At 40.3% G+C, this 17,885-nt stretch overlaps 1 protein-coding gene across 5 annotated transcripts in view; it reads right to left on the bottom strand.

Annotated features, from left to right (window-relative positions):
* PTPDC1 (protein tyrosine phosphatase domain containing 1) overlaps window positions 1–17,885 on the bottom strand; it is a 134,284-nt gene that overhangs the window by 63,929 nt on the left and 52,470 nt on the right. For all 5 annotated transcript variants that reach the window (XM_023187798.2, XM_023187797.2, XM_023187799.2 and 2 more), the window contains exons 3-6: window positions 5,222–5,393; window positions 2,804–2,884; window positions 2,453–2,571; window positions 1,350–1,487 (exon numbers count right to left, since the gene is read on the bottom strand). In XM_023187798.2, coding sequence (XP_023043566.1) covers window positions 1,350–1,487; window positions 2,453–2,571; window positions 2,804–2,884; window positions 5,222–5,393 — 510 coding nt within the window. The remainder of the gene's footprint in view (window positions 1–1,349; window positions 1,488–2,452; window positions 2,572–2,803; window positions 2,885–5,221; window positions 5,394–17,885) is intronic.

Genomic DNA, 17,885 nt, shown 5'->3' with positions numbered 1-17,885 from the left:
TATTCATATTCACAGCCTACTTTTCCTCCTGGCAATTCTTTTTCCAGATTTTTGCCTATATTAATATGTGTTTTTCTTCAGACCATGATATAAGTCTATTTTTCCATAAGCAATTATGGAAAATTAAGCAATCTTAAGGAAGCCAGACTTAATGATATAAACATTATGTACTCTTATTAACATCTAATTAAAAGGAATAACTAGTAAGATTATTACTAGTTAAAAGGTAATAATTACTAGCGAAAAGGTAATAATAAATTAATTCAAATGTAACAGTCAATATTAAAGTAAAAGGCAAATCAAATACACCTGTGTGATCCCCAAGTTTGTGAACATCTTGTTACATATGAAAATCAGAACCTCTGAAAACTGCATGCTCTCCAGTTCACAGTCGGGAACAACCTATCTTTCTCACTAGGACACAGAAGATCTTAGTGTAAATGTAAAATGTCTGCAGAGCTCTCATGTCAATGTCTAGAAACAGTGAGATTTTGGCTTGATCCTAAGAGCTACCAATCTCAAGCAGAGCTGAGTCTCCTCCCCTGAGCATGCTTCCAGGTCTGCGGCAGATCCCCTGGCAGGAGCACAGGTACACTGTGGACAGAGTCGAGCTGCATGTGGTTGGATCAGATGACGATGAAAATTTCAGCCCTACGGCCTTTATTTTTGCCCTAATATCAGCACTGTAATGAAACTGAGCTGAATGTTTTAAGTAAAATCACTGACTTTTTAATAGAATTCTAGGCACAGATAGACTCTTCTTCACACACAAAATCCTTATACCTTCAAAAATGGAAAGCACATGAACTCTGGAGTCAGACAACCACGGATTGACAGCTTGGCCCTGGCACTTACTAAATGCAGCAAATTACTTCTCTCAAATTGCAGTTTCTCCAACTCACATTGTTGCTAAAGACTTTAAAATGACATACATATGGTCATTGTAACTACCTGTTTACGGTATTTCAAATACCTTAAAATTATTTTTGATTTAATTTTTAAAGTTGACATAATAATTATACATATCTATGGGGTATATAGTGATGTTTTAATACATAAGATGTATAGCGATCAGATCAGTGTATTTAGTATATGCATAATCCCCAACATTTATCATCTACTTGTGCTGGGAACATTCAATATCCTCCTTCTAGCTATTTGAAACTATATATGATTTTTAACTATAGACACCCTACAGTGGTACAGAACACCAGAACTTATTCTCTTCTTCCACCGGACTCCAAAGCTTTGATAGGATTCTGAGAAACATCTATCCTCAAATTAGGAAATCTTATTCCTTTTATGTTTAAATATGCCTACAAGGCAATAAACCACCTCTTAGGACTTACCTGTTCGACCAAGCCCTGCATGACAATGGATAGCTACTTTTCCTTCCTGTAAGGCAAATGTCATCACCTTCACCATATCTAGGATAGTAGTAAGAGATGCTACACCATAATCCTTCCATCCGAAATTGTAGAAATAAACTAAGAAAAAAGAAAAGGAAAAGAAAATCAACATACAGGAAATTAACGCAAGTACATACACTAATGAAAAGTACACAGATCTACACTGAGGCATGTAGATCTCAGTGCATACACTGCATAAAATAAGAGGGATTTTACATTCCCAGTAACTTTACTGTTACCATTTACTCACAAAGCATATTTTATATTACTGAAGACATTTCCTGCAGAAACTCAGCCAGAAAGAATTATGGTGAAGTAGAATTGCAAATTAATAAAGTCAGTGATTCATGCTATAGTTACTCAGCTATGGAAGGAAAGCATACACTCTTGTTTAAGCAGGGAAATGTGTCTTAATGACTGATAAATAGCTTAAGACAGTATATATAGGTTTTCTATCCAGTGTAAATAAGCGTCTTAAAAACAAGTTCCAAGATTGCTTATCCTTTCCAGCCTGGTTTGAAGGACACATGTTGAGTGTATTTCATCCCAAAGCTCCTGTGATTGAGGTGGCTTTGAAATTGTCAGAAGTAGAATTCCTGGGCATTATTTTGGGAGCAGGGCTGGACAGCAGTAAACCTGGAGCATGTCCAGGTTCCAAACCTGACTACCATTTCTAAGCTGTGTGATCTTAGGCAAGTAGGTAATTCTCTAAGCCCCATGTGGCTTCATGTGTAAAATAGAAATAACAACAATTTTGTTACACAACTGCTTTAAGGGTTAAATGAGATAATAGTGGCTGGCATTAACTAAATGTTAATCATTATTACTACAGGGTCTCCTCCCAACATCCCTCTTACAGGAACAAAGAAATCCTATACTTTCAACAGCAATACCAAAGAGAAGGGTAGCTCATTTTTTTCTGATCCTTACTACTATGCAGGAGGGATTTATTTCCATCACCTTTTAAATTTAAGAACCCAGCAGGGAAAAGTCTCTGAGTGCTGCCCTTGATAATTCATGAGAGGAGGGTGGGAGGGACTTACTGCCAGCCTCCATGAAAGCCTCAGGAAGGTATGTGAAGCCACTTTCTTGTTCCAGAGGGTTCCCACAGCTAGCATGCTCACCAGGGCGCTGGAGGTTGATTATTGTTTTTATGCCATGGCTTAAAGGAAAAAGGGCAGTTAGTCATGTTGGGAACTAGCATTTTAAAAAAAATAACCTTTTTTGGCATTAATCAACTTTATTAATTACTCTCAAAATCTTAATTTCTCATTTGAAATACACCTTTCACTGCCTATTGTTAAAATGAAAGCACTTTTTCACTTGAAAACAAAGGCAATGAAACAACAAACACATGAATTTCCTCACTCGTGTATGAACAATACAGCATTTACCTGAGGAACTGATCAATGATGTGGTACTTCTCCAGGAGCTCAGAGGATGGGCGGGCCATGGCCAGTATATTATCAGTGACCCTGCAAATGGGCGGAGGGACCTGGTGAAACCTAAGAAGTTCCAGCCCAGAGAGATGTTCCAGCCCTGAGCCATCATTTTTTTCTATGATTTCAACAACTCTGTTATTCTTTTTTTGTGTATAAATTTTATTTGAACAGGTAATACAGTTTCATGGTTCAATAAAATCAAAACAATACACAAAAGTATGTACTAAAATGTTTGCTCTTACCTGTTTTCATCCACTCCATTCAGTTTGTTCCCCATATGTAGTCATTTGTATTAACTTCATGGTTATCATTTTAGTGTTTCTTTTTGCAAATACAAGCAAATATGAATATTTATTCTTATTTCTCTGCTTTTTTTTTTTTTGTACAAAAGGTAGTGTAGTAAAGGCACTGTTAGATACTTTGCTTTTTTCTCTTTAGGTTAATTTTTAAATTTTTGATAGTTTTTGGGGTACAGATGATTTCAGGTTACATAGATGAGTTCTTTAGTTGTGAATTCTGAGATTTTGGTGTACCCATGTAAGAATATTCTTATACAAATCTGGCTTCAATTTTGGCTGATTAGAGCTCTAAGAAACTCCAGCTTCTTAAATCCCTGGAAAAAATTCCAGGACATAAATTATTTGTGGATTCCAGCAAAGTATTTTCAAGGACTCTCAAGAGATTCTAGTGGACATGATGGAGAAAACCCAGCTGGTGGCGAAGGTAACAGTCTGGATTGTTCTCAATGGGTAGTGACTTATAAGAGGAGGGACAACTGGGAGATATTTTTAGTTATTCAAATATCTGAATCTTAGTTACCTAAGGTGTTAAATGGGGATAATAATGCCTCTCTCACAGGGTTGGTGTGAGAATTCAATATGATGTGGATGTAAAGCCTTTGGCACAAATCCTGACATGCAGTTATGAATAAATACTGAGTTACTGTAATCTGGCGACAAATATGGGTTCCAGAGTCAGTCGGGCTTGGTTTCAAATGCTGGCTTTTCTACTTTCTAGCTTGCTGGCAAATTACTTGGTCTCTCTGGAACTCAATTCTTTCATCGATAAAATGGCATTAACAGCTCACAAGAGTTTTACGACGATAAACGATATTAGTATGAAAGCATCTAGCACACTTACTGGCCTACAGCCAAATGGATATTTACTGAATGAATGAGTGGGCAGATGCCCAATAAATGACATTACTCTTGTCAGGCCTCTGGACTCTGGCTTCACTCTGTTCTGTTCAAATTTCTCATTAGTGGCGTGATGAGATATATAAGGTAAGTCTGTTGGAAGCTGTGGGTCATATGAATCTCAGGGGAATAACACAGACTGGCAGGACAGGATCCAAAATGACACCTTTCCCTCTGAAAGAAGGCATGTGGTTTAACATGGGACCCAGGTGAAAAAGACTCGCAGGATTTAGTCAGCAATAAAGCAAAAATACACAAATGACCTAAGCTACATTATTAGAAATCTTCTTGTCGGACTATGAATGTTTCCTTCTTCATACTATTAGTATGATAGTGATGGACCAGAATATGACCTGTGGCGAACAATAATGACAGTGGACCCCAGATTATATCACTACAGATGTACTGAGCAAATCCAATATGAAAAAGTACAGGTTGTAAGGTGGATAAGCCAGTTGAAAAATATCTAATTTAAAAATGGGTTCTTGATGTATAAAATGATTCACTATTAGAATTAACAGTGAATTCCTCTAAGTATGCTTCAAATGTGATTTATCAGAATTTTTCAGATGTTACATCAAAAAGCTGTATTTGACTAGTTTACTGTTTATTAAAAAGCAGTACGATTAAAGAACAATATTAATTGCACTTACACACCATAAAAAAAGCAAATATCTTCTGTTTTCTACCGAGCTGACAACTTGTACCACTTTTATTAGGGTAGACTGAATGGTATTTGTATGAAAATGTGACTTTTCATATAGAATATAGGAATAACATAAAAGCTAAAGCTTACTTGCATGAAACTGAAAAATTCCACATGTATCTCATAATTTTCTCAAATTTATAGCTGAACAGTTTTATGATTTCTAAACATTTCTGAAATTTAAGTGCTATCTAATTATCCATTTCTTAATACACTTTATATATATCATTTCACTTACTTAAAAAAATCCCTATGGTTTTGGTTTTATTATTTCCACCTTACAGATAAAGAAACTGAGGGTCAATAGGCCAAGAACACAAAGCTAGGGCAAAGCCAGACCTGACTGGCAAAGTGAGGTCCTGACTTCAAAGTCCCATACTGCTCCTCCCACACTTCAGGGCTCCTGGCTCACACAGAGCCTCTTTCCTGTATCCAACAGAGCTATGAAAGACCAACAGGATCACTCACCAGGATGAGTAAACCCCCTTAATGGCTTGTTCCTGCTCACTCCAGCGGGCTGGATTCTCATACTTGCAAGCTCTACCACCACACGCCATGGAACACGCCATGTGTCCAGGAATGACATGCCGTAAACGCTCTCCTACTTTTGTGTACTTTGGTGTTGGACGTTCTAAATTTCCTAGAACATGTAAGGAAAGGAAAATTCAAAATTCCACTCTCCAAATGAAATTGTAACATGGGAAACAGCTTCCATTTTATCTCAGGATGGCAGATGACAAGCCAGTGCAAAATCGCCTTCATCTTGTCAAGAAAACAAAACTGTTTCCCCGTCAAAGTGACATATATCTCTTAACGTAAAACAGCTTTCACATATAATAATCTCCACACATACCGGCAATTAGGAGGAAGAAACTGTAAAAGCAGATGTTTTACAAGAGAATGAGTTTTGTTCAAACCTATATTTTTAATAAAAAAAACAAAACATTTGATCATTTTATATCCTCTTATATATTCACCAAAATACTTAGCATAACAGACAGCAAAAAGTATAATATAGAATAAACTTCCAATATTTAAAAAGGTATAAGCACAACACAGCCGATTCCCATTCCTCAAACTTACATACAAAGGTATGGCAATCTACGAGAAGAAAGAGACCTTTACTTTTTCTTTCGGGGAAAGTTGGGTTTCCCTCTGCATGGTTGACTGAGGAAACAGCCACCATCACCTGGAGAGAGGACGAGGACAGAAGCTTCGTGGCAGAGCCGGAGCCCAAGCCAGAGCCCCGCCGGGCCTGCTGCAGCCGCAGTACTGGGTCTGAGGTGGAGTGCCGGCGGCCCTGGAGAAAGGAGCTGAGGAAGTGCACGGCTGAGGGCCGCCTGGTTGCATCCTGCACCTGCATGGCACTGGGAGGCAAGAACCAGAGGCAGGGAAGAGTCAGCCCCACTTACTCAGTAAGGAACTTTCACTGAGAGCAGGGAGCATTGCATCGTTCTGTATGATCTAAGAGCCATTCCGATTGGCTGACTGGTTTCCATGGCGACGAACAAAGAAACTACTGATTCCCACTTAGATCTGAACAGGCAAAATCCAATATGAACAGACTGCATTTTGGACAAATTGTTCAAATATAGGGAATAATAATATAAATTTTAAATATATTGATTACTAAATTTTGTTTCTCAAATGCACTTAAAATATCTAACCACTCAAAGAATTACTCCCCAAAATATTGCAGTGAATTTAGAAAACTGTCTTCATGATGCAAAAACTGTCTTTTAAATACATGTTAAAAGGCTTAAATTCTGTTATTCCTTTCACAACCTGTCTCTGGATATTTTGAAAAAAATTACCTTTCTACTCCTCGTTTGAATAGTGTAGAAAAAAGTTAATTGTAATAAAGTGGAATATGCTGGATACCTTACAACATTATCAAAATATCATCCAGTTTTTCATAACCAAAACCACTTCTATTTTTTCTTGGTAAAACTATTAAAGAAATATTGGATTAAAAAATCTATTTTTAGAGATGATATATCATCAGAAGACATTTAACTTCAAGTGTTCATTTTCAGAATATGAAAACCCAATTCTTAGTTATGCCTCTGTTGGACAGTTATAGTAGCCATGCTTCTCAAAAACTCAAAACATCATTCTCCGCCTTTTGTTGCAGTGAAGGAAAAAAGAAGCTTCAATAATGTCTTGGCAGAGGCATATAAAGAAAACTCACTAAGTATCACATTTTTAAAGGAACTAGATGAGGGGGAGGTTGCAACTTGAAGATAAAGGATATAAAGAAAACAGAAAGTGCAACAACCGCTAATGTACTCATTGTCCGCCTCCTCCCTTGTTAATGTCACGCTGCGCCCTCGCTTGCTCGCTCTCTCTACACAAATGGTATTTCAGATGTGTGTGCACAGAAACAAACTACTGTACTGCCACAGATAAGGCTATTTTCTTTTCTTTTAACGATTACTAATGCTACACCAAGCTCCTTTTAAAATGCCACCCCCATCTCCCCAATAATGTGCACTTTTGTCAAATAAGACAGTGACACAGAATTCCAGTTTGGTGTTCAAATTCCTACTCTATGTGTAGTATTATGCCTTTGCTATTTAGAATACAGCCATGGAAGAAAGCACAGCTTTCCTGTCGGAGGAATTACATGAGGATTATTCTAGGCAAGGCCCTCAGGACCCTAAGGGCAACACAGAAACAGCAGTTGCACAGAGCTCTGCATGACAGGAACATGAACTTATCAGCAGGAGGCCCTAAATGCTCAAACTAAGGAGTTGTGTATTTGTTATCTGAGTAAGAGGGAGTCTAAGAATATTTCTGGGCAAGTCTGTGCTTCTGAGTGTGTGGCACTCAGAATGTTAACTTAGCTCTTGAGAGACAAGACTGGTGAGCTTTGCAGAGACAAGTCCATGGCCTGGAGAACCAGTATCTGAGGACATCTACAGAGAAAAGTCAAAAGTAACTGCTTTCAACTACACTAAAAATGAACACTAATTTCATTAGATAAGGGGTAGGGGTAGGACTTATTTAGACCAAGCTAAGGAAGGGATGGTTTATAGATCACCTCAAGAATAATCTCTGTGGTGAAATCTTGAGACCTGGGTTGACCTCAAGTAAACACAAAATGACTGAGCTGACCCCAGTTACTGTACAGTCAGTGACCCTGTGTCAATGTCTAAGGAAGTCAAGCCTAATGCAAACAGGATTCTGCAAGGTGAAAGCAGTCCTTTCTGCATGCTTGCTCAGTGTTCCCAACAATGAGGTGTTGTGAATATACCTTGCATTGATGTGGCAGATGAAGAGAAATGTACTCACCTCTGGACACGAGAACCAAACTTAGAATAATATTTAAGGAACCAAATGAGATACTGATCATGACAAATATGAAGTCAGTCACAATAAACACAACAAAGAAACCCAGTAAAATGTACCAGTGAGTACTGAGTCTTTTCTTCCTTAATTTCTGCAAGTGGGCAGGTAAAACACTGAAAAGTGAGATCTAGAACACCAAGAACTGGTAATTTCCTTCTATACTCAAGATTTCAGAAAGGGCTCATTACTTCCTAAAGTCATAGAACAATAGGCTGAGAATGCAGTGGGTGCCTGGTGGGTGTGGGAGGCCCACCTATCCGCATTCTTAAGTCCACGGAGGAGTCACTTCCAGGAATTTGCTGTACAGCTGAATTTCCAGCCTCGTACTCTCCGCTTTTTGTGACAAGAGGCTCACTTTGCACAAGGGAACTGACTATTCCACTGTTAGACAGCTCAAATGTTTTCTTTCTTTCCGTCTTTAGAGATGGGGATCTCACTTTGTTGTCTAGGCTGGACTTAAACTTTTGGGCTCAGGGGCTCCTCCTGCCTCAGCCTCTTGAGTAGCTGGGACTACAGATGCCTGCCACCACACTGGGCTTCAAATATTCTCTAGTGCTGAGTTAAAATCCATTCTATAAACCTTGGTTCTGGTTCTACCCACTAAAAATAAAGAATAAAGCATCTCTTTGTCTTGAAAGATTTTCAAATATCCAAAGACAGAACTTTTCAAATATCCGAAGATAGAACTTATCCAAGACTTTCCCTATTTCTGTGTTTCAAACATTCCCAGGTATATGTAATTGTTTCCAGATCTTTCACTATAATTTCCCTTCTTCTGCGGGCCCTTCTTCTCTCCCCTTCATAGCTAAACCTCCAAACCAAGGTGACTACACCTGCCAACTCCACATGTCACAGGTCTCATCCTCAGCCTACTCAGCTCTGGCCTCTGCCTCCACTCTCAAATCAAACCGCTCTTGCTATGGTCTCTGATCATCTATCTCAAGGTGGACTCTTTAGAGCTTCTACTTGGCTGTACAGCAGCATACAACACAATTGAACACTTCAGTTTTAATAAAAAAAATTTTTTAAGACAGCACCTTGCTCTGTCACACAGGTTAGAGAGCAGTGATGTGATCATAGCTTACTGCAGCCTTGAATTCCTGGGCTCAAACAATCCTCCTGCCTCAGCCTCTTTGGTAGGCAGTAAGACAGGTGCCTGCCACCATGCCTGGCCCATACATTTTTTAGAATATTTTATTTTTTTACTTTGAATCAATGCCAAACTTACAGAAAAGGTACAAAAGAGCACAAATAATATTTTTCCTTGGCTGGGCATGGTGGCTCATGCCTGTAATCCCAGCACTTTGGGAGGCTGAGGAGGGCAGATCACCTGAGGTCAGGAGTTAGAGACCCATCTGGCCAACATGGTGAAACCCAGTCTCTACTAAAAATACAAAAATGAGCTAGGTGTGGTGGCATGTGTCTATAGTTCCAGCTACTTGGGAGGCTGAGGCAGGAGAATTGCTTGCACCCGGAAGGCAGAGGTTGCAGTGAGCTGAGATTGCATCACTGCATTCTAGTCTGGGCAACAGAGCAAGACTGTCTCAAAAAAAAAAAAAAAAAAAAAAAAAAGAATACTTTTCCTTGAATTTTTTTAGAATAACTTGTAGAAATACTGCCCTATTACGCCAAATAATTTAGTGTATAGTTCCCACAAAGATATTCTTGAAAATTACCCCAAATCAGAAAATTATGGTTGAGATATTACTACCTGCCCTCTGTTGCTCAGACCTCAGCTTCACCGATTACTCCAAAAATGTTCCTTACAGTAAAAGGACATGTTGTATGTAGTTGTCCTGTTTCTTTCACCTATTTCACACTAGAACAAGTTCCTCAGTCTTTTCTCGACTTTGATGACCTTGATGCTTTTGAAGAGTATAGGCCAGTTACTTTGTAGTAATCTCTCTCAATTTGGGCAAGCTGTTTCTTCGTGATTAGACTCAGAAGCCCTTGCATTTATTAATAAAAAATGATATCTAGAAACTGATGTCTGTGTGTTAGGCATGTCCATTGCTATTAGAGTGTTACTGCTGCCAGCCCTCTCACTGGACAGAGCTAAAGCATATGGACATTATGCACAAGCACACACATTACCACACTTTACATCTCTATTTACTTCCGTATGTAGGCATATATACATATGGAAAAACCAAGAGTTTACCCTGATACTACCAATTCCAAACCAACACCACAGAGTTCCTCTAATTTCCACCCTTTCCATAACTGTACCTATAATTATAACTCTGTGAGAAGCCTGGGTACCATAATCTTTTTTTTTTTTTTTTTTTTTTGAGACAAGAGTCTCGCTCTGTCGCCCAGGTTGGGGTGCAGTGGCCGGATCTCGGCTCACTACAAGCTCCGCCTCCCGGGTTTATGCCATTCTCCTGCCTCAGCCTTCCGAGTAGCTGGGACTACAGGCGCCCGCCACCTCGCCCGGCTAGATTTTTGTATTTTTAGTAGAGACGGGGTTTCACCGTGTTAGCCAGGATGGTCTTGATCTCCTGACCTCGTGATCTGCCCGTCTTGGCCTCCCAAAGTGCTGGGATTACAGGCTTGAGCCACCGCGCCCGGCCTACCATAATCTTTAATATATTTACCTAAGTGACCAAGCTGCCTACATGTAACCAGTCTCCTATCACTGCCACTGCTCCCTCCTCCATGTGGATGCCTCTCTCGTCCCATCTGGACTTTAACACATATGCCAAGCTGCTGCCGCCACCCACCTGGGTAGATGCTCTCCTCACTCTGCCTATGTTCCAATATTCCATGTAGGGTCACCCTGCCATACGGAGCCCTCCCAACCTGACCCATGTTCTGATGCCTGGGAACGTTCTAACACCCCGGGCCAGGTCACTCTCCCACACAGGTGTCATCTGGCACAGGCTTCATCACTGCTGGTCTGCCCTCCCATATGGATTTCCTCCTCACCCTGGTTGGCTTCTCCCAAGTGCCCCTGCTCCACCCCATCTGTAGGTCAAAGATTCCACACTTAGGCAAGCCAAGAAGACCAGAAGCTATTATTCCTGCTCACCTTGCAAAACAGGGGGATCACTCAGAGAAGTGGGCTGTTGTCCCTGCCTCAAGCTCCAGAGACATGGCTAGTAGACTTCATCCAGAAGGAGAAGCAGGCCTTAAAAACAGAGAATTCTGAAGCTTTCCACCTACAAAACTATCTTTACCTGAAACACAGCATGGGGAAGCTCAAGCCTAGGATGCTTTCAACAACAATGGAGGCTTTGGTTAAGCAGTTATTAATGAGTAGCCTCATGGCTTCATGAGAGCAATAAGCTGAACTGTAGTCACACAAGCTTGCCAGAGAGAACCAAGGAAAGAGACAACTAAGCCTTCTCATGGAGTATAAGCAAACCTCAAGACTAACCTCAAAAACGGCCACCACCCAAACTTAATTAAATCAGATGGTAGGGCAACAGACGACCCAGGGCTTTCAACAGAGTGATCAGCAGGTAATTAGTGGAACCCAACAGCTGGTGTGCTAACAACTGAGAGAGACAGCATAACAGAGAGATGCGTGGAAGACAGAAAGAGTGCCCTGCTAAAAAAAAACATTGTCTTCTCAGGGTGACTGTGTTTGCTTGGCCAAGGCCATGCCCTCTTAGGAGTCACATCAGAGGCTTCAAACTATGAAGAAAAAAAGACTTAGTCCATCACTAAGATAGTCTAGCCAAGTCTCTAACCAAATAGACAAGCAAATAACAAAAACAAGCCCGGGGAGGGAAGAGTATCTAGAGGTGCTAAAAAATATTACCTAAAATGTCCAGTTTTCAATAAAAAGTATGAGACATGGAAAGAAAGAAAAAAGTATGACCCATACACAGAGAAAAGCACAGTCAATAGACACTCTCCGGCGGAGGGGCCAGGCATCGGATATACCAAAGCCTTCAAAGCAGCTGTTACAAATATGCTTAAAGTCCTAAAGGGACCCATGTTTAAAGAAGTAAAAGAAGCTATGATGACACCGTTTCATCAGACAGAGAACACCAATAAAGAGATGGGAATTATAAAAAGGAAGCAAATGGAAATTCAGAAGTTAAAAAGTACAAAAACAATGAAAAATTCACTTGGGGAGCTCAACAGAAGATTTGCAGTGGCAGAAGGAAGAATTAGAGAACCTGAAGATAGACTGATAGAAATTATGCACTCTGAAAAACACAGAAAATAAAAAATGAACAGAGCCTCACAGAAATGTGGAATACCACGAAGTGAACCAACATACACCTCATAAGTGAACAGAAAGAGAGTTTAGAGAGGAGTGGAAAAAACTTTTAGAAATAATGGCTCAAAGCTTCCCAAATCTGATGAAAAACATTAATCCACACATCCAAGAAGTTCAACAAACTCTAAGTAGGATATACACAAATAGATCCATGTTAAAACACATCACAGTAAAAATGCTCAAACAGAAAAATGATTCCTTGTGTACAAAGAAACCTCAAAAAGATTAATAGTTTACTTCTCATCAGAAACCATGGAGACCAGAAAGTAGAGGAATGACCTATTCAAAGTGCTAAATATTAAACTGTCAATCAAGAATCTTACATGCAGCAAGATTATCTGTCAAAAATGAAGGGGAAATAAAGGAATTCCCAGGTAAACAAAAAGCAGAGAATTTGTTGCTAGCAGACTCAGCTTATAAGAAATATAAAGGAGGTTCTTCAGATTAAAAGCAAGTTATCCAAGACTAATGTGAATCCATGTGAAAGAAAGGACACCGGCAAATTACAACAGACAGTATGTATTTAAATGAAATGTCCCAAGGAGGCAAATTGACAGGGACAGAAAGTAGATATAGTGTTTGCCAGGGGGACTAGGGTGAAAGTGGAATGGGAACTGACTGTTGGGATATTGTGAAATACACGTTTGGTCTTGGTCCCTGTTTCTTGGCATATAATTCCCGAAATCCTTGGAATCTCCAAGGTGATATCTTTTTATATGTTAATAAGTTGACTAGTAGCTGTCAGTCCCTACACAGCTTCAGGATGGGGGCTGGCCATTGGAAAGACCAAGGTAGGATTACGGTGTTGGGACTTTCAGCACCAAATCCAGCTTCTGGGGAGGGGAGAGGGTTGAAGGTTAACTTGATCAACAATGGCCAGTGGTTCAGTCAATCATGCCATGTGATGAAGCCTTAATAAAAGCTCAGAAGGTCAGGGTTCAAAGAGCTGAAAACATGGAGGCTGCCGGAGGGTGGCACACTTGGGGTCAGCATGGATGCTCTGTGCCTCGTCCACCATACCTCACCCTTATGTATCTCTTCATCTCCATCCTTGGTAACAGCCTTTATAATAAATTGGTAAGTGTGTTTCCTAGAGTACTGTGAGCCACTATAGCAAATTAATGAAATCCAAAGAGAGGGGTGTGGGAACCCCAGTTTATAGCCAGTCAGTCAGAAGCACAGGTTAAACAAACTGGGGCTTGTGACAGGCATCAGAAGTAGGAGGCAATCTTATAAGACTGAGCCCTCAACCTGTGGGATCTGACGCTATCTCTAGGTAGATAATGTCGGAATTACATTGGAGGACACCCATCTGGAGTCCCCTGCATAATTTATTGCTTGTTTGGTGTGTGGAAAAAATCCCACACATCTGGTGTCAGAAACGTGTTATGAGAGTGTAGCGGGAGAAACTGAGTTTGCTTATTCCTCCGTATTCGGAAGTGCTAATTGGTAGAACATTTCTTTTTGGTCTGATGAAAATATTCTGGATTTAAATAGTGTTCATGACTGCACAGCCTTAAGTATGTACTAAAAACCAATGACTACTTTAAAAGGATCAATTTTATGGTATGTGACTTATATCTCAATAATTTAAAAAGGGCAAATACTTTGAGTGGGCATTTCTCCAAAAAAGATGTAAAAAGTTTCAATAAATACTTGAAAAGATGCTCAACATCACTAGTCATTAGGGAAATGCATATTAAAATTACGATGAAATACCACTTCATACCTACTAGGATGGCTACAATCAAATGTCTGATAATAACAAGTATCAATGAGGATGTAAAAAAAAATGAGAGCCCTTATCTACTGCTGGTGGGTATACAGAATGAAGCAAACACTTTGGAAAATGATCTGGCAGTTCCTCAAATGATTAAACAGAGTTACCAAATGATCCAGTTCTTTCCTCCTAGGTAAATACCCAAGAAAAATGAAAACATATGTCCACATAAAAACTCAGGTTTTATTATTACTCATAATAGCCAAAAAGTGAAAAGAGTCCAAATGCCCTTCAGGAGAATAGATAAATGGAATGTGGTATATCTACACAATGAACAATTATTCAGTCATAAAAAGGAAGCAGCACTGACACATGCTACAACATGGATGAACCTTGAAAACATTATGCTAAGTGAAAAAAGCCAATCACAAAAGACCACATATTTATATGGTTCCATTTATACGAAATGCCCAGAAAAAATGAAATCTATAGAGACAGAAAGTAGTCTGATGGCTCCTGGGGCTAGGGAGGAGGGAAAGAACAAATGGCAGCCGATGCTCGCTAAAGAGTACAAAGTGGCTGGGTGTAGTGGCTCACGCCTATAATCCCAGCACTTTGGGAGGCTGAGGCAGGTGGATCACCTGAGATCGGGAGTTCGAGACCAGCCAACCTGACCAACATGGTGAAACCTGTCTCTAATAAAAATACAAAATTAGCTGGGTGCGGTAGCATGAGCCTGTAATCCCAGCTACTTGAGAGGCTGAGGCAGAAGAACTGCTTGAACCTGGGAGGCAGAGGTTGCAGTGAGCCGAGATCGTGCCACTGCACTGTAGCTTGGGCAACAAGAGTGAAATTCCGTCCAAAAAAAAAAAAAAAACCAAAATACACACACACACACAAAACACAAAACAAAACAAAACAAAAAAGCACAAGGTTTCTTTTTGGGATGATATCCAAAGATGATATTCCAAAACTGACTGTGGTGCTGGTTACATAGCTCTTTGAATGTTCTAAAAATACTGGGTTGGTACTTTAAATGGGTGAATTATTGATAATTACACCTCAAAGAAGTTAAAGGAAATTCTCCCTTCCTTCCTCCTTCCTGCTCTCCTTTCCTCAATAAAGCAAAAAGCTACTAGGCAGACTTCTGGTTCTGTCCAGGTAGAGTTGCCCCATTCCTCATCCTCACGACTTAGAAACTCTGGACACAATAGAACAGATAAACATAGGAAGACACTGAGAGGGAGAGACTGTCTAAGGATCTCAGGACTTGAGGAACAACATGGCTGTGAGCTACCTGGGATTCTTTACTGCCTCCCATATATCCCCAACAGGGTGCTGCAGAAGCCTTCAACTCAGAACAAGCTATAAGAAAACCCTGTCCCCCTTTGCCAAAGGTCTGTGGAAAATGTGACCTAACAACTGAATATATTTTTGGCAATACCCATGCTACTCCAGTTAAAAACGCCATATTGTCTTCCAAGCCCCAGTTTCAGAGAGGATGGAGAGGGAGCTGATCATCTATCAAACACTCCTGCTCTGCAGAAGTGGAATCAATCTACTTCTCCCATCAGGTGGTGTCAGAGGGATAAACATGGATCTCATCTTCTACTGTGTCTAGAAGGACCATGTGGTGCTCTGATTCCCCCACTGGGTGGTTTTGGGGCTGATCAGGGAGCTAATTTTCCATACCCCAACTGGAAAAAGCAGGCGGCACTCTGATTCCCCTGCTGGGTGGTGGTGGTGACCTGAGGAGAAAGATGATTTCCCCCCATCAGGTAGAAATGGGCAGTGCTTCAGTTCCCCTGACAGGCTGGTGTCATTGGGGTCTATCTGTGAGCTGCGCCTCACGCAGCAGCAACCAGTCTTAACAGTGGGGTTTGAAGTGGATTAGTCAACACCAGGCTCACCACCTGCCTCTACGTCAGTGGGACCCAGTGGGGACTTGAACCTTCGTTCTTATCTATCATCAAGGATACTGAACAAAGCTGTGCAAGTGGGGGCCTGTAAACCCTCTACTTTCCCCCAAACTTTAATCTTAGCGAGGCCCAGTAGGGAGACAAACCTCCACATTCAATTGGTGTCAACAAGACTGAACAGTGTAGTGGGAGGAAAGGCTAGTTTGTATTCATGTACCTGCCGCCACTGCCCCAAGCAACAGGGGAGCTTCAAGGGGAGTGGAGCCTTCTCACTCATTTGCCATCAATGAAGCAGAATGATGGGATGTGAAGCAGGATAGTCAACATTCCCATTTCCCAATCCCCTGGTGTCAGTGGGGTCCAGTAGGGAGCTGAACCCCCAACTCCACCTGGTATGAGGAGGAAAGAGGTGGTGGGAGGTGGGAGGGTTGGCATTACACTTCCCACCTTGTCCTCCCCTGAGGACCACAGGGCCCAGCCAGGAATGAGCTTCAGTCACACCTCGCAGAAACAAAGCAGCGTGAGTTGCTTCCACTTCTTCCTAGGTGGCAGTGGGGTCCATATTTGTTTTTTCTCATGTTGCTGATCTTATCCCCCCGACTAAAAGGCAAAATGACAGTGCAAGGCAATGCCCCGCTTTCGCTACAAAGATGTCAAAGAGAACTGGTGAGAGAGGTGAAATCCACCTCGTCATCTGGACTGAGGCAGTGTTTCTAATCACCCAACTTTTGTTGGGGTGGTGTCAGTAAGGCTGAACAGGGAGCTGGGCATATACATTCACCTGGCTCCTGGGCAATTCTTCAACAGGAAGACTGCCTGACAAGCAAGAAAAAAAGGGACCTAAAAGGTACAGAATACAGCTGAAAATCACTTGTCATACCGATAATTAGGAAAATCACAACTTGAATCAGAAGAAACAATCAACAGACATTAAAATGGAGATAAATGATATGCTGAAAATTTCCAATAAGGACTTTAATTATAATGTGTCTTGGCACTGATTCCTAGAATAACTGGAATCATACAGAGAATGTTCTCTGCCCACAACGAAATCAAACTAGAAATCGACAACACAAAGAAAACAGGAAAAACTCCAAAGACTTGGAAATTAAACGTCAAACTTATAAATAAATCATAAGTCAAATAGGAAGTCTCGAAGGAAATTACAAAACACACAGAACTGAATCAAAATGAAAATATATCAAAATATATATAAGACGCTGGTAAAGCAGAGATTTGTAAGAAATTTCTATCACTTAATGCTTATGTTAGAGGAGAGGAAAGGTCTCAAATCAGTAATCCAGATTTCAACCTAAGTAAACTAGAAAAATGAGAGCAAAACACACACAAAACAAGCATTGGACAGATAAAAATAAGAACATAAATCAGTAAGATTAAAAACAGGAAAACAACAGTGAAAATCAGTGATACAAGAAGCTAGCTCTGTGAAAAAAAAAAAACAACTGATAAACCTCTAGCAAGATTGTCAAAAATTTTAAAAAGACACAAATCACCCATATCAGGAATGAAACACAGCTATCACTACAGATCTGGCAAGACTGACAAAAATTTTAAAAAGACACAAATCACTCATTTCAGGAATGAAACAGGAGCTATCACTGCAGATCTGGCATCCATTAAAGGACAACAAGGACCTAATACAAACAAATTAGAAATCATTGATATAAATTTGACAACTTAGAAGAAATGGATCAACTCCTCGAACACTGCCAACTACCAAGACTCAACCAAGATGAATGAGACAACCTGAACAGTTCTATAAAAATTAAATAAATTGAATTAACAAACAAAAAGGTCCCCAAAAGAAATCTCCTGGCTTAAATGACCTCACTGGAGAATGCTACCAAACATTTAGAGAAGAATGGGCACCAATTTTCCACAATGCCT

Source organism: Piliocolobus tephrosceles, chromosome 14 (assembly GCF_002776525.5).
Source record: "Piliocolobus tephrosceles isolate RC106 chromosome 14, ASM277652v3, whole genome shotgun sequence".
In the NCBI taxonomy this organism is placed as follows: Eukaryota; Metazoa; Chordata; class Mammalia; order Primates; family Cercopithecidae; genus Piliocolobus; species Piliocolobus tephrosceles.
Note: the sequence above shows the minus strand (reverse complement) of the source record. Positions and strands in the feature narration are given on the sequence as shown.